Source organism: Anthonomus grandis, chromosome 4 (assembly GCF_022605725.1).
Source record: "Anthonomus grandis grandis chromosome 4, icAntGran1.3, whole genome shotgun sequence".
Lineage (NCBI taxonomy): Eukaryota > Metazoa > Arthropoda > Insecta > Coleoptera > Curculionidae > Anthonomus > Anthonomus grandis.
The window spans coordinates 37,985,921-38,010,552 of record NC_065549.1 but is presented as its reverse complement, the minus strand read 5'-3'; the positions used below and the strand labels follow the sequence as shown (position 1 = coordinate 38,010,552).

The 24,632-nt window shown below is 32.4% G+C and overlaps 2 protein-coding genes across 2 annotated transcripts in view; one reads left to right on the top strand and one right to left on the bottom strand.

The window, feature by feature from the left end:
* Positions 1 to 15,710, top strand: part of LOC126735071 (general odorant-binding protein 71) — a 28,631-nt gene extending 12,921 nt beyond the window's left edge. The window contains exons 4-5 of the mRNA XM_050438964.1: positions 15,191 to 15,317; positions 15,440 to 15,710. Of these exons, the coding sequence (XP_050294921.1) occupies positions 15,191 to 15,317; positions 15,440 to 15,543 (231 nt within the window). The 3' untranslated portion in view covers positions 15,544 to 15,710. The remainder of the gene's footprint in view (positions 1 to 15,190; positions 15,318 to 15,439) is intronic.
* The window catches only part of LOC126735682 (dynein regulatory complex subunit 2), a 92,467-nt gene that overhangs the window by 52,849 nt on the left and 14,986 nt on the right, over positions 1 to 24,632 (bottom strand). The gene's annotated exons all lie outside the window — the stretch shown is intronic.

The following is a 24,632-nucleotide window of genomic DNA, read 5'->3' as shown; positions in this document are numbered from 1 at the left end:
AATACACGTCATTCTAGAAAACTTACGTAATGCCAAAATAGATTATAGATATTTGGGAATAACATCATTTACCTACAAAACAGCTACAATGCCTGTCAAATTAGACGAAGTGATAATAACGAAGAAAACTAAAATAAAGAGCTCAGAGAAAGTTCGATTAACTTCATTACGCATTTCCACACATGAGCCTTCAAATGATCATTCCAAAACTAACATTTTAAGCAGAAAAAAACACAATTACAAAAAATCAACAAAGAGTCAGAAACGTCCAAGAATATGTATATTTGGGTCATGCCATAACACTCGGCAAAGAAAAATAAATAGCCATCATTTCGAGAAGGATGAAACTTGGATTAGCAGCTGTTGGTCGGCTGAACTATATATTCAAGAGAAAAAATATTCAACACTAAATGGTCAAAAGTGCAAGACACTTAGCCAGACAGCCAGAGGAAAGATGGATAAAAAGATTGTTAAAAAACGCTTAGTTAGTCGACCTCCTCAATCATGCCAGATGATTACTGTGAAGGTTCGATTTAGGAATTATAAATAAGAATGCCAAATGCGCTTACACCATTGTATATTACTCTCTTCGATGATATCTGGTATATTAGTAGTTATTTTAAAACAGTGTTCTACATAATTGTCGTGCATACGTGTGCAATAGTATTGCATAAATATTTAACAATAATGATAATTCATTGTATAACAAATTAATATACAGTATGATACTTGAAAATAAATAACATATATCACTATTATATTATTGTACCACATATCCCCCTTTTGAAAGAATGAACTACATTTTTAATGAAATAAAAATGGAGTACTTTCGTACAAAAATAAATATTCATAAGGTATATGCGCTTTTTTACTACATTTTACACTTCTATTTTACAATAAAAATAAAATTATTAGAGGTTCAAGGAAAGTGTTAAGAAAAAGATAAGAGGAATAATAGAAAGAAAATAAATAATAAAGAAAGGATAGAAAAGAAAAGTATTATCGATCGAGTATAGATTTAAATATTTTTTTTTTCTTTTAATTTAAAAATGAAACCTAAAATGTTAACCCTGATTTTACTTAAACAAACTTATTACCTAAATAAACCTATTACTTAATTAAAGTACACATGTACTTAAGTTGTTTAATTTAAATAATGTTACATAATTCTTAACTATTTCGAAGCCTAAACAATACGTGTTAAGTTATTAAATTATGAACCTCAATTTTTGCGATGCTTTGCATTGACTTATGAGTACATAATATGTATTATAAAATATTAGGTTACAAGGTTAGTAAATTAAAACTAGTACATGTTTTCTTTTCGGTACAACTGCTATAATTGACATAATTAATTGTTTTTCTTTTAATTTTTCTACGATAAACACTGAAAATGGCTTTTTAATCACTTATAAAAATGCTGTAATCTATTTTTATGCACTTTCACTTTAGCGTCACTTTTACTATTACTTAATATACAATTTACACCTTCTACCTCCTCTACTACGAAAGGGCCTTTATACCAAGGGTCAAATTTCGTTCTATTTTCATTATTTAAAAGTACTGAGTCACCGGGTTTTAAATATATTTCTTTAGACTGTTTATCGTATTCTAATTTTCGCTGAACTTTTGCTTTTTGAATAAAATCATTGGCTCGTCTATTTGCAATTTGTAAGCGATATCTGACTTCTTGATAATATGCGTCGATATTATATACAGGGTCTATCAAAGTACCATTTAAAATATTAGAAAAATCAACCTTACGTGCAAAACTAATTCAAATGGCGTATATTCGTGATATACACTGGGAGTTGTGTTATAACAAAAGCTGAAGTAGTTTGTCCATTCATCCCAATCGTCTTGCATTTCGTTTATGTACATTCTAAGAAACTCATTTAAGACTCTATGATTTCTTTCGCAACCACCTATAGTTTGACTATGGTAGGCTGTCGAAATAGAATGTTTAATTTTTAGAAGTTCAGAAAGTGATGTAAGTACTTCGTTTTTATACTCAGTGCCCATATCGGTTCTGATTTCCTGCATTGGGCCATAATTAAGAATAAATTCATTAAACATTGCCCTAGCTATAGTTTTAGCTTCTTTATTCGGAATAGGGATAATTTTGACAAATTTAGTTAACTCGCACTGGATTGTTATTGCATACATATTGTTGTTAGGAGTTTTTCTGAATGGTCCAATCGTGTCGATACATGTGATGTCAAATGCTTTTTGTGGTGTAGGTGTTATTACCATTGGCTCTGAATGAGTTATTTTTCTCTTATTAATTTGACACTTTTGACATTTTTTAACGTATTTGTTGACATCGCGGGACATTCCTTTCCATCGGTAATTTGCTCTTAGCTTCTTAAGCAATTTTTTCTGTCCACAGTGACCTCCGGTAAGTGGATTATCATGATATTCCTGTACTAACGCTAACTTGTCATCATTATTTTTAATAATTTTGGGCTCTTCATACAGAAAAATAGTAAGATTTTTTAATTTACTTAAAGCAATATTTTTTAATTCGTTTATTGTGCACAATTTAAATATTTCATCTGTTATTTTTAGCTTTAGTTCCTTAATGTTGCAATCAGCAGCCATTTTTTCCAGCTTAGACAAAACTGTTCCTAAGAATGTTTTGTCATTACTGATTAACATTTTATCCTCGATCATAAAATCTTTATTCTTACCCATAAGTATCCATAGATATTTATGCTGAATTTAAAATTTTACATAAGCTAATTTTAAAATATTACTATTTTCTAAAGTCTCTAGGACTTTTGGTTTAACCGTTACGGCATGCTAGCATTCTCGCTATTATCTTCTGTTAAGGTAGTATCCTTTTTTGCCATTGCCCGTGTTACTGCAAATACGTTGACTGTTTTGTTATTTATCGCCAAATCGCTTAGTTCGCTAATACAAATTCTCGATAATGCATCTGCTCCTACATTGTCCTTTCCTTTAATATATTCAATTTCAAAATTATATTCTTCTAAATCTAATCGCATCCTGGTAAGTTTTGAAGAAGGGTCTTTCATAGAAAAGAGATACACTAAAGGCTTATGGTCAGATTTTACCAAAAATTTATTTCCGTACAAATATGGCCTAAAATACTGAATCGCCCAGTGGATGGCTACTAATTCTTGTTCTATAGTCGCTTTAATAGATTCTCCTTTAGTGAATGATTTTGAAGCGTAAGCTATTGGCAATTCTTGCCCATTAAAGTTTTGTGATAATATAGCGCCACAAGCATTTTTTGATGCGTCTGTTGTTAAAATAAATTGTTTATTAAAGTCTGGGTATTGTAAAATTTCGGGTTGCAACAACGAATTTTTAAGATAAATAAAAGCTTGTTTACATTTTTCACTCCATTCGAATTGCGTATTTTTTCTTGTTAACATATTAAGAGGTTTTGCAATTTCTGCAAAGTTTCGAATAAACCTGCGATAATAGTTACAAAATGCTATAAAGCGTTTTACTTCATCAGCATTTCTAGGCTCTGGGTATTTATTAATAATGTCGTATTTTGACTCGTCAGGCAAAATTCCATTACTAGTAATCCTGTGACCTAGGTAGGTAACTTCTTGCGAAAAAAAATTGCATTTTTCGGGATTTAATTTTAAATTGTATTTTCTGCACGTTTCAAATACACTATGTAAATTTTGTAAATGATGATTTTTTGAACAACCAATTACAATTACGTCATCCATGTACAAGAAAGCCTTTTCAGGTGTTATTCCAGCAAATGCTATATTCATCATCCTCTGGAAACTGTTTGGGCTTATTCTGAGGCCAAATGGTAACCTTGTAAATCTGTAGCTACCTGTACTTGTACTAAAAGTTGTAAAATCTCTAGATTCTTCTGCAAGTGGTATTTGATGAAAGCATGCCTTTAAATCTAGGGTTAAAAACCATTTAGCACGGCCTAGTTGGTCTAAAATATCGTCAATTCGAGGCAATGGAAATTTATCAGGGATAATTTTCTTATTTGCCTCTCTAAAATCCACTACTAGTCGCCATTTTTTATCATGACCCTTAGATTTCTTAGGTACCAAAAGGATTGGACTATTGTAAACGGCATTAGATTCCTCTATTATGTTTTCCTCTAACATTTTACTTACCTGTGCATTTATTTCTTTAGATTGGGAAAGCGGTGTTCGATAATTTTTTATATAGAAAGGTTGCTCATCAGCTAATTTAATTTTTTGTTTATAAAAATTGTTTGTTGTTAATTTATCACATTTTAACCCAAATATATCAGCAAATTTCATGCATAATTCGGTGGTTTCCTTTTTCGCGCATTCCGGGATGTTTTTATTTAATTCCTTTAATAGTTGATCTTTTCGGTTGTTTTGATTACAATGCAATTGATAATACGAAAAGTTTTTTAGGGGTTCGGTTACAATTTTAGGATTATTTATGGTTATGGTTTCGCATGTTGTATTTAGAATTTTAATTATTGGACTTGACCTAGAAATTATGGTTGATGCTATGAAAACGCCTGGGGATATTTCGTTATTTAATACAACCGAATCTTCTTTAAGATATTTTAACTTTTCTACTTTTCTAATTATTTCACATCTCGGGGGGATAAATAACATATCTTTTGCAGGGCTGTCATGAATTGGTATAGAGATTAATTTATTATGAAGTCTTATTTGCATTGTCCAATTAGAGTAGTCCAATTGACATTGATATTGTGTAATAAAATCTCTACCAAGAATTCCATCTGCTGGTATGGGAAAATTATCCTCAACGTGTGAAATTTTGTTTTAAAGAAAAATTGTCAATAAACATTACAGTTTTAGTAGTACCTATGGAAGTTATATGTCCTTCTGTAACACCGTTTATCCTGCTAGCATTTGCTCTGTCAACTATTTGGTTTTTATCGATTTTTGTTGGCTTAATTAAAGAAATATCGGCACCAGTATCTACGATTAATGTTATTGTTTCATTTTGTGTCATTTGGGTCTGAACGACGATAAAATTTGACAACGATAGGTCCATGTTAAAAATATTTATTGCTCCCCCAATGGATCTGGTTGGGGTAATAATTCGTTTCCCAAATTATCTGTCTCAAAGCTGCGCACAGAATAGTTTCCTCTGCCTCGTTGAGAATAGCCCCTGTGACCTCTATATCTGCTATGGCCACCATGATAATTATTATAGATAGGAACTTCAGGATTTCTATTAAATCCTCCTCTTTTCCATTGTCCTTGCACCCTAGGATAATGACCTCTATAATTTGGATTTCCTCTATTGTTGAATCGATTTTGTGTAAAAAGGACTGTAGAATTTTTTGATTCAGTTTCGACGCTAACAAACTTTGTCAAGGCGTCTTGAGTTGTGTTGAATGTGCCTGCTTCCATTATCAACCTGGATCTTTCTGAGGTTGCATTCGATTTTAGGGCTTTAACTGCAATATTAGTTGTATAACCCTCTGCTACATTTACTGGTACACCTTCATTTATGTACGCTCTTTTTAAGCTTGTTGCTAAAGCTTCTATGTCAGATGCATATTTTGATGTATCGCTGGATCCTTGTTTAAGAGCTAATAATTTTGCCGAAACTAACTGCGAACTTTCACCCTTAATATTGCTTGTTAGTTTTTGAATTATAATTGGTATGGTATCATTATCACCAATAAGGTCTCTTGCTTTACCAACTAATTTAGTTTTAATAAGAGCCACGGCATTTGCTTCGTGCCCTTCGCAATTTTCTTGGATTAAAGTTAGTGCGTCAATAAAAGATCGAAGTTTATCCGCTGAGCCATCAAAATCATTGCACAAAACCCTGCTGGTGAAATTAAAAAATCCATTTTAGTCATCGCCATTTTGCCAGTTTCAATTTTAATTTCAATGTTTGTATTTTCTTCGTCTGAACCCTCTGAAGAGTTTTCACTGTCAATAATATCCTCCTCAATCACGTTTGGATCAATTAGTTCAGTGCACGATGTAGGTATTTTATACGAAACATTTAATACTTGATATACCCTGACTACTTTATCTCTTGAGACGGAAAAAAGTTTTTTAATAGCAAAATACTGTTCTTGACTTAAATTTTTGTAATCATGTAATACAAGTTGCACAAAGGTATTATAGTATTTAAGTAAATTATCCCTAACTTCTTTTTTAATTTCCTCTGATTTAGGTATTTTTTTTCTTTTTAAGACTCTTTTTGATTCGTTAGTAATTAATATTTTTAAATTTGATAACTTGGTATAAAGTTCTTCCCAAGTTGATGACATAAAAATAACTAAATTTAGCCTAAATTACGGTAAAAAAAATCTAACATAATAGTAGTACATGAAAAATGTAAACAAAAATCCAACATAAAAATTATTATTCAGCTATATATATGTAATATGTAACTTTATAATATATTATTTAATATATTATAATATTATAACTTTCGATTACTTTATGAACTAATAAAAAAAATAGTTTTACCCCCAAAAATATTTTAAAACTGCTAAATAGCCAAAAAATCTTATCCTAAATATACACAAATAAATAAAATTACATACCAACTATAATATAACATTTGTGTGGTCCATGTCCTGGGACGGATGCCAAATCTCCATTACATTTCCTTCTTTCATCTTCCAATAAACAGGTGGCGTTTAATCGCTCGTCCTTAATGTCACTGATTTCAGGTTTTACTAAAATATTTTTCTACACCAACACATTGTTTCTTCTTTCACTAACACGGACTTACAAACACAAACCACTATGTAATAGTCTTACTTAGACATCACCAACTGGAGCTTTCAGCATAAGACTTCTTGACAAGTCTCTTTTCATGTTTCTGCGATAAGCCTTCCTAATTTTTAGTAACACCAAGGTTACAACATAGCTTGTTCTTCCACTATAAAATTGGAGTTTACAACACCTGTGTCCGTAACTTCAGCATGCTTGGTGTTAGTAGTACCCATATTGACTCACACTGTATGTTACTGTACATTAGCACACTTTACAGCAACTAGCTCCCATACTTTTACCACGGTTTTACTATAAACATTTTTCTTTTTGTTCTATATACATATAGAACAATTACTACTCTTACTGAAAAATGCACTAAAAAATGGTGTTTGGCACTGGCAGGGTCGCCATGTGAAGGTTCGATTTAGGAATTATAAATAAGAATGCCAAATGCGCTTACACCATTGTATATTACTCTCTTCGATGATATCTGGTATATTAGTAGTTATTTAAAAACAGTGTTCTACATAATTGTCGTGCATACGTGTGCAATAGTATTGCATAAATATTTAACAATAATAATAATTCATTGTATAACAAATTAATATACAGTATGATACTTGAAAATAAATAACATATATCACTATTATATTATTGTACCACATTACCAGCCTGATTACCAGCCCATCGTTTGACCTGGTACTTGACATATTTCACATATTTTCACTTCAGTATCTCTAATAGAGGTCGTTTAGTTGAGGAGTAGAGACGATTCTCTAAGTAAACATGATTGCTTGAGTCTTCCATTGATTGAACTGTAACCTTCATTATTCTATTTATATCAATAATTGGTTAAGAGGGCAGGCACCGGTGTGGGCAAAACCAATTTTTGTCATCGGCGAGCTGAAAAATGTATGTGTTTCTATTAATGGCTCTGGTGAAAACCCAATAGCCAGCATCGATTTTGAAGTAAGAGGTTGTATCTCTTACGTGGGGAGGTTGGTCATGTGAATAGTAAACATGTGAGTAGAACATGTAAAGTGGTGAAGGGGGTTAGCCTTGTGGAACCCAGAAAAATTTGAGTTTGTATAATGCTGCGAAACCGGTCCAACAATATACAATCAGATAAATCATCAAGCATATCTATTTAATAATAAAATTGTGATGAGTGATTGCTACACTAGTTATAATACCTTTCCTCTTTGGTATATATACGATTCTTACTCTGACATGTATAAAAATAATATATAAAATATTACATCAATTCCAGATCTAAAACATAATATGTTACCTTGAAAATTCTAGCGAGTTTCAAATAAAATCCTTGATATTTAGGTAGATTCCAATTATGAATGACAATTTTTAAACGCCTTTCATTACGACAAAAGCATAACAGTATTCTATGATCGTACTTTAGATATTTATTCATCAGCCATTACTGCCATCATTTTAGCACCATAATTATCTTGATTGTCCTTATTTTTCAAATAACAATAGTGAGAAACGATAATAGGTACAACAGTATAGTAATAGTTATAACAACTTATTTTCTAACAGTATCTATTAATGTATATTAGTATGTATTATTTCTTCAAAGTTTTGTGGATGTTTGATTACATTTCGTTAGCATATGTGTGATGTTTCTTTCAAGCGTTTCTTCTACTTTTTTTTCTACTAAGTAGAGTTCACCCTTAACTTAAAGCTCACGTATGCTTACAATATACTGAAATATACATGTTTTATATTTATATCGGGAAGAAGGTTAGTGAGTACTCCAGTGTCTGGAAGACCTGATGAAAGAAGAGAGACATGGCAAATCTGAGTGGGAGGAGACAATAGCATGTCTACTCTCGGCGGACTGTGTTGCTAAAAAAGAAGTCGACAGCATCAGACAGGGCTTAAACGACCAAAGCAATGTGGCTAGATACTGGGCTTTTATCTTCATCAAGTGATCGCCCAGATGTCTAATTTGATACTTGGGATCCTATTTTTTTGGTGAAAGAACAACAAAAAGTTGCTCTTTGGGGTCTTGAGTCTTGGCTAGTACTTCCCAGATGAGCTCCTGGTCGAAATGATACGTAGATCACAAGTACTTACACTTGTGACTTGTGACTACGTACACTTAGTGGACCATCCGAGATAAGTGAGTTTCCATTTCATATAGCCAGATGGAGCCTCTTTTTTTTAGAAAAAAATACCACATGAAGATTTTCTTGGGATTGACCTCCAGTCTGTCTCGTTCCCTTCAGAAATGGATAAATGACATGTGCCTTTATAGTCGATTATAATTATAGAATTTCTTGTTAGATGGTGGTCTCGTCACAGGATTATTAGGCATTAGATACAGTTTGTGTTTTTTTAGGGGTAGTTGCAATATCATAAGATTCTTGATTGAGATATGGATTAAAATGTTTTGTTTGATTTTATAGAAGAAATTTCTTTTGTTAATATCAGTAAGTAAGGTGATATTAGTGAAGATGAAATCACAGAAAATAAAATTTTAAGAAATAACAGTTTTTTTTCAAGAGATTCAGGGATGCTTGATATAGAATCCATGCCAATATTTTTTGCTGAAGATGTTGAGAATTTAATTTCTGTTCCTGGTGGAACAGGTAAAGGTTCGGAAGAGGGTTTAGTTTCTATTATTGAAGGCAGGAGTAATTCAGATGACTGGGACAGCGAAGATGAGGTTCCACTAGCCGCAATACGAACTAGAGAACTAGCAAAAAAAATCATATGGAGCAAATCGCAAGCAGATTCAAAATTTAAAACAATTTGCTCAAATATCTAAATTATTTACTAATGAATCTAGAGAAATCCGTACGGTATGTTTCTAAAAATTTTTCCTGTAAGTCTTTTAGAACAAACCGTTTTCCAAACCTATTTGTATGCACTGCAAAAAACTGGAAGCTCCTACATTGCTGCTACAAGCCTAAAAGAACTAAAAGGTTTTAAATGACAACTCGTTAGAACCACGTCATAATTTTGTCAATTTCGAAAAGCTTTATAAAATTCATTGCTTATTAAACCAGCATTCAGAAACCTATCTAAGTTCCTTAGCACCAAGCGAAAATCAGGCAATTGATGAATTAATGATTCACTTCAAAGGGCGTAGCTCTTTATATCTCTTACGTGATTTACCCGACGACAAGAATAAATTTAAGAGAGGAGAAACTAATTAGAGGGTAAGGATTCATGAGCTCGTTTGTCTAAAATAAACGGATAACAGAGCTATCTATTTTCTGAGCAACTATTTGGATCCAACAAAAACAGACACTTCCAACCGCAAAGGAAAAGATGGCAGCAACGAAGAATTTCCTTATTCCAAGTTAGTAAGCAGATATAATGCTCACATGAGCTATATGAATAAATTAGATATGCTTAAGTCACTCTAAGAAATAGTTCTTAAATTCAAAAAGTGGTGCCATGGATTTTTTTTTACTTTATTCATTATTGTCATTGGTAAATATATTTATTCTCTTCAAGAAAGGAAATGACTCAAATACATAGCTAAGTTTGAAAGAATTTAGGCTGGCAGTTGCATTGGGATTGGTTGGTGCTAAGCAGAGTTCTACAAAAAACTCAGATAAATCACTTTAAACATACAGTTCCCTTAGAAATTCAGTACGATGCTTGCAAACATATGTCGGTTTATAGAAATCCCAAAAGGTGTACTTTCTGTAGCAGTAAAGTGAATCTACATAAATCATACTATTTTTTTTAAATAATTTATGCCTATATGTTTCGTCCTCTCTCCTTTTGTTACTTTTTTGCTAATTTTACTTATTTTTGGTTAACATAAGTTTTCTTTAAAGTTTAAGATATCTAATAATTAGTTCGGTAATACTTTATTTATTTTGGTTTATTTACATTGATTTTGCATATAAAAGTTCACCCGGTATAACACACGCGTTTCTTGGTAAATTGGTAATATTTAAACTCGACCTATCCCACATTTCCTTACTCTCTTACTCCAATGTCCCTTTCATAAAGCCTTGCTATTTTATCCTACTTTACCTAATGGATCCCTCGGGGCGAGAGGAGTGAGCTGTTTGATTGAGGTCATCCGCCAAAAACTTAAAATACGGACATGTGTGCGATACCGGAAAGCAGAAGTACTACACAAATCATTGGATCGGTACCTAAATCTTATGCGAGATAATACCGAAGTGCATAACGTCTTTGTCAATTTAATGAAAGCTGATTAAGGAACACCCCCCTTATATCAACATCCTTTACTTCATTTATTACTAGGGTAAGTCGAGTCGTTTTTTTTTCTTTCACGTTAAATTGTGTCTCTTCTTATTTTGTTTCTATTTTATTTCGTTCATTACATAGTCACTAAGGGTGTTCGTCGAAAACAGAAAGATCACCTTATTTCAGTGTGACTGGAGCAGCGTCCCTATTTTTTTACAGTCTGGCCTTGATAACTTGATAAATAATTAAGATTGAAATAACCTTGATTTAAGTAAATAAACATATATTATAAACAGGCCCGAAACACTTATGAAAATTTATTATTTTAGATGCGACGTCAAATTGTGTGTTAGTAATAAAAAGAACTGTTACCTACAGAATCGTCAGAAATAGTTTCAAAATATAAATATGTATAATTAGTTGTTGTTGTTTCCCAGTGGTTGTATATTCCGACCACCTTACTAAAACCAAAGAAAATAATAGTAAACTATAGAAAATCCATCCCGTGTAAATTTTTTGACCACCTAAAAGGATCCCCGCTTTTCGAGCGAGGATCCATCGGTGAAATTACGGCCAAAAATCTGGCCGATCGCTTGGCTGTGTTGCAAAATTTAATTTGGCGGCTGCGACTCGGCTGAGCAACACAATAAGTCCTAGAGTTCTATAAACATACTTAACCTTAACAGTGCCTTAGTAAGTAAGTACAGGGTGTTCAATTTAAGAGGAAAAACGGCATATTATTTGACTTTCCCGGTATATTTTAAAAAAATCGAAGATAACCAATCGACGTATTTTAACTCGGAGAATTTGAAAATCGTAATAAGAAAACAATTCCATTAAAAACAAAAAAGACTGACGACATTGTTTTCTTATTACGATTTTCAGATTCTCCGAGTTAAAATACGTCGATTGGCTATCTTCAATTTTGTAAATATACGGAAAAAAGTAAAAAATATGCCGTTTTTCCTCTCAAATGGAACACCTTGTACCTAAAGTTCGTGTCATGGGTCTTTAACTGTGGATCCTAGAAGAGCCAGGTATAAATACGTGTATTTTACGCAAAGTTACAGCTGAATACCTGTAAAATGAACATCACCTACAATCTATATCTATCTCAAGTTTTAATTGGGACCTATTCGGCAATGAAAATTACAGTTAACCAAAAACTATAATTTTCTGACTTTTAGGTAAATGAAAAATGTATAAGGTGGTAAAACTATGAGGTGATGTACAAAGTTAATTTTTGGATACTGAAAATTAAATTTAAAGAATAAAAATATATAATACCGGTTTAAATAGTCAAATTCCAAAACAATAATTACTTTGAGATAAAACCTTAAAAATAGTACCATAACAAATAATAATAGTTATTTATTAGAGTAAAATAGGCGTTTTAAAATTACTGCCTTCGCTAAAGCTCGTGTAGTAAACTTCATCATTCTACTCCCTATTAATCATTTTACTGCCTCATCTGTAAAAGTCAATAAAGTGAACTTCTAATCTTGACCAACTTCTTTTTAAATAGGTATTGTATCTCTTTTTAAATAGGTATTATATGATAACGATTTTGGGGAAGTTTGAGGATGGGATCGTTGATCTAAATATTTTTGATAGAATTTCTCTTTTGCGCGTCATCGTTTTTTTGTGCTCATGCACTTTTGTATACTTAGTGTTGCCATTGCTAAGTGGGACACAGGAAATCCCATGTTATTTTTTATAGGGATTGGCTTTCCTCTTTAACTTAGAGAAAAAAGTATTAAAATTTATTAAAGAGCACTAAAATCTACAGCCTATAAAATAGCACAGCAATAAAATAGCACGTCACGCACATACATTTTTTACTTATTTAAATAGCTTAAATCTCTACCACTTGTTACTTTGATAGTCAAAATACCTTTGACATATATATCAATTCACGCCGATTCTGTGAGCTTTATTAAGCTTTATAGCCAAAAATCTATATAAAAAATTATCTTTTTTTATTGCAATGTATTTACAGGTAACAACCAACATTTTTTTATCTTGACTAGTGGACCGTCAAATAAGTTTGTCATTTTATACATTGGTAGTAAATACAGTAGTCATTTGGATTTTTACTTTGAGCAGTACCTGTAAGTACAGCGTGACAAAAAACTCATCAAGATTTTTGGACAATCTTAGACAATCAAGACCAATTAAAAAAAATGAAAGTTATTTTGTTGGTAGAAGATTTTATTATTCTTTAATTAACTTAAATATTTTTTCTCTCTACAAGAACAGTCAATATTTTCCTAGGTCCCCCTTGGCGATGCAACACCCGAAATAAAAATTAATCATCAAACGGTATTTTTATTATTTACCGATTTCAGGAAACGCAACGTTACTTGGTATGGATCTGGAAATCTTGAAAAATAAACACTTGTGTGAGAGACATTTTGCGGACAGCGCTTTTCGGACGAAAAAATGGCGTTATTTAAAAATAAATGCAACACCCTACGTATATTTCCCAACAGATAAACATTTAAAAGTACTATCACCAGAAAGGACCTATTCGGGGAAAAAACGGGCTTTACCTACAGACAGTCCGACAACCAACGAAAATGTAACGAAAAAATTACATTTAAACGAAGGCGATCATAATACAAAAAAACTAGAGGAAATAATTAAACTTCCAAATCATACAATGAGGCCAAGAAAATTAATGTTAAAAAACAAATAAAAACATTCGGAAGTAAATTCAAAAAAAAATAAATTCCGTATGCGACTTTTACAGTTAAAACAAAAAAATAATAAGTCTTTAATTTCAAAAGTAATGCCGTTGTTAACATTTCTATCAGTAGTACCAAAAACATTTATTTTGATGCAATTAAATGGACAGTCTAGAAAAAAATGGAACAACAGGAAAAAAGAAGTGTCTGTGTCAATTTTTTATAAATCTCCTGCGGCATATATGTTTTTGAGGCGTAAAGGTTTTATTTTACCGTCCGTTTCAACAATACAAAGATGGATGAGCGAAAATTTATTTAAAACAGATTTTGACAATGGTTTAAAGTATCATCTTAAAAAAAATGTGAGGGTATGACCAAAAATGAAAAAAAAATTGTGTTAGCCTTTGACGAGGTTAGCATTAAAAAAACTAATTGAATACAACAAAAAACTCGATCTCATTGAAGGATTTGAAGATTTAGGTGTCTTAGGGCGTTCCTCAAAAAAAGCAACACATGCTCTCGTATTTTCGATTAAAGGCCTATATAAGAATATGCACCAAAATTCAACCCGGCATTTTGTCCTGTTTAATTAGCTTTAAACCACAACTTTAAGTTTTTTCATAAAAATAATATAGGTACTAGTAATGTTGCTTTGATTTTGTTATTTAAAATATTTGTGAGAATTATTTTCTATTAAAACATATTCCTCCACTTTGTTCCTAATTAACCTCAAATGTCAACTTTAAAGATTAAGGCCTTATCAATAATAATCCTACGATGCGGTATAAAGACAAATCAATGCAAAAAATGCCAAAAATTAAGTCTTTATAAATTTAGAATCGTTTTATTTTTCTAGGCATGTGCATTTTTTTTTAAATTTTAGCGTTTGAAATAATAATGGAGAAATTTTAATTTTAATGGGAACAAAACCAAAATGATGATTCAACAATTTTTCGCGATTTTTACAAATTTTTTCAATGCAATAATATGGTTGGTGTAATATTTTATGTAGTTTTACAGAGGCAAATAATGCAGGCGACAAAACCTCACTATATATTAAGGCCCAAGCAATTTTATCTCAGTGTATCTATCTCAGTGTAAAAATAAGGCAAAAAAACATAGTCACAAGTTTTTAATAATAAGTTAAATCAATATGTTAAGAATAAACTAAAAATTAATTAAAACATCCATTTTCCCAAAACTTAATTTTTGCGAATACCTCGTTCTGCCTTTATACGGCGCGGCGCGGCGCGAGAGAATAATTATTCACTAACAGATAAAATTTAAAATGTTATCAGTAATGGCAACGTCGCTTCGATTCTTACACGGTTAGCGCATAAAATATTCTTATTTAAGGAAGCATTGATGTCTCCTTGTCAGTTCACAGCTTGTCATTTACGTGGGTTATCTATTCGTTAGTATAATTATCTTTGCTAAAACTTAATCAAAAAGCCAAAATGCATAAGAACTATAAATATGGCTTCTAGATATTATATTTATCTAAGTTCAAACAAGTTTTTTACTTTTTTTGACAAAAAAATAAATTCTGCCGCAAAAGGTTAACATTGTCATTATTTAACCTTACATAAATTAATAATTTTTTAGACGGATTCGAATGGCGTTCCAGATCACAAGAAGTTTGTGGATGCCCTCCTGCAGACAGTAAATACCAGAGAAGTCAGAGATTTTATTCAAGAAACTACAGATGAATGTTTCCAAAATATTGAAGAAGGTAGTTTATACTTAGTGATTTTTAAAAAAATTAGCATTCTATAGTTTGCTGTCAGATTGCATACTTTGTTAAATTAGATACATTCATAAATTTTTCTACTAATTATTAAAATTTTTTTCTAGATAACATAGAAGATTCTTGCGAATATTCCAAAAAGTTACTTAACTGTATGGCAGAAAAGGGACGGTCAAACTGTGATGATTGGCCTACAGGAACAAACCTATAAAACTGATAAGGACCAATGGATATTTAAATGGTACTCTTAATTGGATGACTTAATTATGGATGACGTATTTTACTGCTAAAACTACATATTCCTAAACCATATTTATGCTTAGAATTATGTGATAGTAAAATAACTGCGTTTCAAATAAAATGTGAACATATACAATATATTGCATCTTTTGTTTTAATTAAATAACTTGTTTTTTATTAGAAAAATTTAATTATACCCATGACTTTTTAGCATATATGACCTAAAGTTCATAATGTCAAGTTACTCTTTTCTCCATTTACTTTCCTGATGTAACATCCTTTTTTGCCCTAATTCAATAAAGTTTTTAGCCATAAAAATTAATGATAAAATTATGAGGCGTTGACCAGATCTTTTGTTACGAGTAAAATATAGTTTTCTTAATAATAATCTATAGAAATATTGTTCTTCTTCTAGCAGCTAGTAGCAAAAATTGCATATACTCACTACTAGATATTATTTACGAGCTTCTTTTAGGCAGGTCTTGTTTATCAATATTGTAGTCAACATAGATGCATTATTAAAATGATTTCATGTGCTCAATATCCTGATGAAGAAATTTTACTTATAGAACTTGAGCTGCAAACCTTTATTTATATTGAAATGAAATTTAAGCTATGCAAAAAATGTCTCCCGCGCTCGTTTATCATTTATTTAATCTGCTAATGCTGACAGTGAAAGATGTAGTAATGATACAAACAACAATTAAGGTAACGATCATGATCCTTCTGTCAGCCTTCGGGCTCTGATTTGTAAAGAGTATGAGACTATTTAGAGAATAATGACTTACAAAAGCATGAAATAGACAACCAAGTAAATTTCTCTCTCTGAATATTTAGGCATGGATGAACAGAGATTATTCCGAAGCTAAAAAGAAGTGACTCCATAGATCCCAAATCTGATGAACTAAGCGGCTGTATCAATTTTCTGCTAAAGAAAATTATTAATCTACACTCAAAAGAAAGCATCTTTAATAAAAAATATGTTTTCACGCAAATCCACGAACCTAGAGTCAGGTCCACCACCAAAGCGCTCTAGGAAATGGAAAGGAATGGTGTATTTCTAGACATCGAAGAGACGTTTGACAACAGTCAGTAACCTGCCAAGGACTCGCGACCTGTTGCTTAAAATCCTGTTAGACACCTACTTGGGGAAAACAGTTTTTCACTCTTAGGCCTAATTAATAATCCAAACTGACGACCTGATGGCTCATTTCTCGGGAAAACATTTTGCTATTATACAGGGATCCATGATGAGAGCGCTACATATAATACACATAAATCCTGTGGAAAGAGGGAGAAACTCTAAAAAAGTAGAGCTCTACCGTTCACAAGGAGACATAACTTTGACACACCACGCATTGTGTCTCCATGGGGCATGCAGCCAGAATATTTAATAATTAAGAACCTGACAACCTGCGCCCTTTACGTATGTTTTGAATATTACTTGAGGTCTGCCCCCAAAGATTATTCACTAGATCTACTTTATTTTTGATACGAAACTATATTGAAACTACATGGAGAGAGCAAAAATTCGAACTAGATCAAGCCCATCATCTTGCATGCTTAAGCATCACATTAGTGAAGAAGAGGTGCAGGGTTGCTGCTTGTTTGGCTGCCTAGTGACAACCGCGCTGTAGAGCTGGGCAGATATTTACCGCTGCGAGAGCATGACCTTTATTTAACTCACCAAACAAAATTTTGAGCCGTGGCATTTGAGTGTTTGGCAGATTACTGCGAAACAAGTGATACCAAATGCACCTTCGATATCTAGAAAAGCACTTAGACAGGCATTACCATCATCTAGAGTACCATCCACCACGTCAGAGGTGGCTCTACACCACCTCTGACGAGGTGGTGTAGAGCCAGGTCCGTGGATTTGCCGGCCTGGTAGACATATTGTTGCACATACAGTGATTTCTTTCAGATAACTATAGGATCAGACTGTCTATTGTCTTTAGAAGAAAACTGGTAATACTAATTGGTCGATATAACAACTTTAACCTTTCGACAAAACTTTGCGACGAAGCCGTAAGCAAGCGAAGTCCTGAATAGTCTGACGATATGTGAAGTTAGTATATCTAACCTTTTTTATAGAAGGCATGGATATAATCCATTCATGCCCAGAGATTTAAACGGGGAAAATAATTTAACCTATCACTTTACCCTCTTGTAGATGATTATCGCAATCGATACGAATTGAACGCGAGAACTGAGAGTCGTGAGTTGAAACCTGGTGAGTCCGTAGCATGACCTCCAAGATCTCACACTCATTGGGTATAAAGCCCCTATCTGGAAGTGACCACAGCGACCCCATTTTAGTATCAGGATCCTTAGAAACAACCTTGCGCAGGCGTGCCGCAAAGGATGTCTTTTCAACATCCTCGCAAAAGCGCCTCCATCACTATTTTTTAGAATCTTAAAGTCACTTTTTGCACTACCTTTGAGCTGCGTACAATGCATTCCAGTCAGTGGCAAGCTTGGAGCGCTCTGCCTTGCATAGGAGCCGGTGCGCATATACGTAAACTGTAGAAGCAGAAGGCATAGCAAGATACTTCGTAGAAGTTTGGCAGGGATCGGCGTAGATGCTCTCCGCCCGTACGTAAATTTGAGACGTAAATTCGGCTTCTACGTATGCAATTTACAGTAGGTAAGTAGTTTCGATATTAACTAGTGTGACAATTTGTATAAGACTGACATAAACAATGAAAATATTCCAGAAGGTTATGAATATAACTTTATGAACCAAAGTAGTTTTAGAACAAAACTGCATTCTAAAGAGGAAGTAAAGGTCAGTATAATTTGGCGGAAATTATAGTGATAATGAAACACAAATTTTATAACAGGCGGTTAAAGAGAAATCTTAAATTCTTCATTCCGCCATTTTTAACAGTAATAGTCAACCGTTGTCAGTCATACATAGTTTAATATTACTCTGCCTGTTTTCAAATTCTGTTTATATCTTGACTGTGATGCAAAAAACAGTTTATAATAATATGTTTATTGTTATAATTAATTAGTCATATTTACTGTTTTAAAATAAGCATTTCGTATGGTTTATTTATACGATTCTAAGGGTTTAAAAAATTTAAAATTGGGTATGTCCAAAATTGTCAACGCAATAACGTATTATGTATTTCAGTCTCTGGAGCTATTAGAGAAAGTGAAATTAAAAATTTACTTTGCAATTAAAAAAAAACAATTTATGTTTTTATTATTTTTAGACATTTAAGGCTCAATAATTTCCTTTTAATATAGTTAGGCTTCTATATAGTTAACTGATGTTTTTCTATTATAACTACCTTATTTAACGCTGAGTCTAACTTATATTAAAAAAATGAGCAAGTGGTTTTTATAGTGTTGATAATCTTAAACAACAAAAAAATTTGATCATATCACTTTTATGAGCCTAAAAAACATAATATATGTAGTTTTTAATAAAATTAAAACTTCTTTACTCTATTTTTTGGATACGGAATGAGCCTAAATTAAAATTTGACTAAGCCATCACACGTAACGCGTCATGTAACGTTCTACGATTTTTAAATAGTAATAATTACACAAAATAAACTTTTAAACTTTTTGAAAGATATTTTTAATTTGATACGCTGATTTCAATTTTGTTATCTATTTTTATGCATCACATAAGATGTTTTTGCAAATCACAAAAAATAAATCATATAAGCCATAAATACAAATACATTTATTAAATTAAGAAAAATATGAGTTATGCTTAAAATATAACGTAATTTTAATGCTTAACTTAATGCAATCTTCGCCTTTTTGTTAGAAAACTGTGTTTTGTAGAATTTCTACTATGAATTTTATGCGAATTATCACGTCGTAGCATCCAGCGGTAGTCTGCTATCATCGATACACTCCATCTACCCTGGTAACTCCTTTTCATCTCTTTAATATTTTGATGGAAACGTTATTTCTCGCTAACTGCCCCAAGATTTCCCGAAAAGTGGTTTAGATAATTATGTGAATAGAAAGTGTACCTTCAAACTCATTTTGCAGCCTAACACACGAAAATGTTTTAACATTTTCCTGACTATGTTCTTATAGTCTGGATCCTTTTTATTTCCCAAAAACTTATCAATAACTTCTTTAAATAAGCACCAGTTTTCCTTTTCGATAGGCGTCATAGAATTTTGAAAGTCTTGGTCTCTACATAAAGCTCTAATATCGGGACCTACAAAAACTCCCTCCTTTAATTTGGCATCAGACAACTTGGGAAATTTTGTACAAATATACTTGAAACAGTTTCCGTTTTCGTCGAGAGCTTTGACAAACTGTTTCATCAAGCCCAATTTTATATGCAGAAGGGGCAATAATTTTTTTGTGGTCAACTAAGGTATTACACTTTACATTTTTGCTTCCCGGCGTAAAGTTTTCTCTTGTAGGGCATTCCTTTTTACTCCACTGTTTATCTTGTGCTCGACTGTCCCATCCACAAATAAAGCACAAATGTTTATCAGTATATCCTGACTGCTGCTCAAGAAGCATACAGAGGACTTTCAAGTCTCCACAAAGCATCCAGTTATGTTCTTGGTATTTTATTTTTTCCAAGAGAAGTTTCAAACTTTCATAATTTTCCTTCAGGTGAACAGAGGCTAGCATATTACTATTGTGTAGCAAAACACCTTTTAGACTTCTTGTACTGGAGTCAATAAATAGTCGCCATTCTTCCTTTTCGAAAGAGGTATCTCCTAGCTTTATAACTACTTCAGGTATATTATTACAATATACTAAGGATCCTGCTTGAACAAAATATGGGCTTATATATTTTTCTCAATTTCTGTAGGAACTGGTTGATGTTCCTGGAGCCAGCAAAGTCTTGTCACGAAGTTTGGATACTAGAAGTTCTGAGGCATCTTGGGAAGATTAAGATCTCTTACTAAATCATTTAATTCCATTTTATTAAAAAGTTCTGGCCTTCTTTCGATTTCAGAAGTGAAGTCGACGTCGGTGGACTCAACTACAGACTGCTCCGATTCAGATGATAACACATTTTCAAATCCCTTAGGTGGCATAGGTAAGGGTACATCGGGACGATGAGGAATAGGCTTAATAGCGGAATTTAGATTGGGGTATAAAATGTGCTTTTTATTCTTGCAAATAAAACCTTTTAAATCGAAAGAACAAAAGTAGCATCATCAGTATGGTTTTTTGGCTCACGCCACACCATAGGAACCCCGAAACTTAATGACTTTTTTGTACCCTTTGTCCAATTTTTTAAAGCTTCTACACAAACTCTACATACAATGTGTGGCGCCCAAGATTTGTCTTGATCTTCTTGTTCCATTGCAAAGTAGGCATAATACGCATTACACACAAATGCATGCGTAAGCACAAAACTTAGTAGTTTTGTGCACAAATATAACAAAAATAGTCTGCTTTATTAACACAGGGTCTCCTTTCCATGGCTAAAAAAAACACAATGATTACGGAGCACGGCAAAACACTCACTCGAACTGTTAAACAATGACTGATTTTTACGGTTTTTGTTAAGTTCAGTTACAGCTGCAAGAGCGGACTCGCGGTTTTACGCAGTATTTTTATTAAACGTTTTTGCAAATATTGGTTTTTGTCATATTTATGCTAAAAAACTTTTTGCAGAATTTTATAGACACTATTTTCCTATAAAATAAGGGATTTTATTAAGATATCAGTTTGAGAAAAATAAGGATGTGATAGGACAAAACTAAGGTCAGTTTCGGATTTAGGAGGTCAGAATCAGTTTAGAAGAGATATTGATTCAAAAGCATCAATTTTGCTGTAAACCTGTGTTATTAAATTACTGAGGGTATTGTCGTTGGAGGACCGTATTAATATTGCATTTTATAGATTTTAAGTATTGGTTTGTGATTTTTAGGGTATTAAACATAATAATTATCGTTTTACTGGGTGATTTAAACACGATTAAAATTTGATTTAATCCCGTAAAAAATTAATTTTAAGAAAAAAACCTTATTTTTAACGCTCGTTATTAACACTTTATTTTCTGCATACATAATGATACATGACTGTATAACATGAAATATGCGAAACCAGTCTTAATTTTTGCGTATTTTGCTGTTGCGCGATTTTGCGTTATAAACGCTTTGGTAATATTTTTGCTTCAGTAGTGTAGTCTGCACAGGGCATGCTCTATAGTTTAAATATCCATTAATTTTGTATAAATACTATCTTAAAAACTATAATCGAAAAAGTAGTAAAGTACTTCCCTGAAATTATTGTTGATATTTTCTTTACAGAAATGGGTAAATGATTTAAAATAAAAAATCAAGGTTATCTATAGAATAACCAAAACGTTCCCAGTAAGTTCTGTAAGACCGGTTATTATTTTTAAAAGAATATATTACTGCCATTTCAATACAAGGAAGGAAGAGACGCAGTCATCCCACAGCAGAAATACTAACTGTGCTCATCAAATATATATAAAAATTGAACGGAAACTTGTCAAGCCAAAGTCGCCTGAGCATAGTAGTCTTATTGCAAACTGGCCATGCATGATATAATTTAAAAATTATAATATGCTGTCAGCTGCTGTATTCTTCGCTATAGACCAATAGAAGACACAGCCAAAAATCGTTTTCTTGAATTATTCCAGCATGGTCACAATGCCTCTAGTACCTATCACACGCACTGTGTCGAAATGATGATACATTATGGGGATGAGTATGACAATTACATTTCAGACAGATGCTTTCTTCCCACCAACAGTGACGTACAAAATCTATGGAAGGCGTACTTTAAACCATCATACGGAGAGAGATCAGGAAAAAATATATTAATTTATCTGGAAAAATATTTAGCCGAATAAAAAAATAATGATAGGATATTTTATAAAGTCTCTTGCGTTGAGGATAATTGTTCAGTTGCAATATGTACACCTATCATGTAACGCGTAGCGCGACTATTACCCCAAGCAAATGAAATACTTTTTCTGCATTCCTTAGGTAACTGTGACGTGGAAAATCATAAAGTATACTTTTTCGTGATACTTCTGCTGGTGGACTGCCTATTGGGTGCATTTTGACAAATAGTCAAAAATTAGAAGTGTTTTTGAACGCTGTTAAATCATTGTATGATATTTTTCCTGTAAACATTACACATTTAGTACTTTTATATCTTGATAAAAGAAAAGCCCTTTAGACGGTTTGGCGTAATGCAAAAATGTTGTTGTGTAGCTTTCATGTGTTAAAATCATGTTGGAAATGGATTGGCATGGTCAAAAATGGAATTTTAAAAAAACATGCTTAACTTCATTACAAGCTATTTAAAGATATTTTAAAGTCAAAAAATATTGAAAATGTTGAAATTTCTATTATAACATTTTACGAAAAATGCTTGTATCAGAATTTTGCTTATTATTTAGAGCGTATGTTTGATCGAATTGAGCTGTGGTGTATACTGTATAGGAAAGATCTTATGGTTCCAATATCTGATACAAACAATTATACTGAGGTAATGTTTCGTTTTTTAAAAGATATATCACTGGATTTAACTTAATGCAATTGACAGATTTTATAATTACTAGTTTTGAATTTTACTTTACACAGCGGATTATGGACCTTATCTCTAATAGAGTTTCTAAGGCTGTTGCAAAAAAGTATTTGCCAGGCGAAAAAGACAATGAAGATTATAACGTTATCAGTCTTGGAAACGTGGATTTTAAAGTTAGCAGTTTAAAAGATCCAAAAATTTGGTACACAACTTAGATATGTCTGTTTTATGTTCAGACACAATTGGTTATAATGGACACTACTGCAAATACCAAGGGGGCATGGCGAAAAAACATAATATGTTTACGGCAACTAATAATCACTTTTTTCCAAGCAGATCCTTTATGAAATAGCGTTGGAAAAAATTACAGATTCATCCATTGATACACTGCAAATCAAGTAAAATACAGCAAAAAATGTAAACCAGGACATTTCTCCTTGTAACTCTTCTGTCCAAAGTCAACAGGATCAAAAAATGTTTGTTTATGATGACTTAGATAATAATGCCATGAAATGATAAAGAGGAATTAAAACAAATGGGCAGAACATTCGAATTTAATTATGTCAAAACTTGAAAGTGACCCTGAATCCTTTGGACCGGCTATTATGAAATATTTAACTGTAGTAAGTATGCCAAATCAAATCAGTCTATAATATCAGACATGCATTGTGCTTTTAAGTACATAGGAGTTTCATTTAAAAATAAGAGGCAGGCGGTACTAAGAAAAGGGAAAAAATATCCGTCCAGCCAACATCTATATCGAGACGTAAAGTTGCCATGACAGGTAGAAGAGTACTGCTAGCTGGACGAAAACCTACAAAAACTAAGAAAAAGCAACAAAAAAGAGCACAACACAAATGACAACTATGTGTAGAAAGTAACATTGGTTTAGGTGATAATAAATTTAAAAAATAAGTACTTAGTTGTTTTTCGCGAATATGTATATACCGTAAAATACGATATATATAAGAATAATTAAAGAAGTTTCTACAACATAGAAGAAATCTACAATTTTTAAAGTATTTTTCCACATAATTGCCGAAATTTTACAGGCATTTGTCATTGCCTGACACAAGTTTTTCTATGCCTTCTTCATAGAAGGTTGCCGCCTGTGTCTTCAACCAGATGCAAACATTTTCTTTCAGCTCTTCGTCACTATTGATGTGTTAACTCCTAAGGAAAGACTTAAGAACAGATGATAATCACTAGGAACGAGGTCAGAGCCTAACGGAGGATGGTCAAATGCGTCCCAGCCAAATCCCTGTAGGAGGTTTCTCATCACATTTGCAGTGTGTGGTCGTGCATTTTCGTGAAGAAAAACAACATCTTTTGACAGAAATCCTCGGCGTTTGTTCTGTATTGCGTGGCGCAATTTGCTGTATCTCGCAGTAAACATCTGCATTGATTGTTTGACCTTGCAGTAAGAAATCAATCAGTAACATGTCTTTTCTATCCCAAAACACTGTGCACATGATTTTTCGAGATGTCAATATTTGTTTCGGCTTAACCCTTGCTGGGGATGAAGTCTGCCTCCATTTCATTGATTGTCGC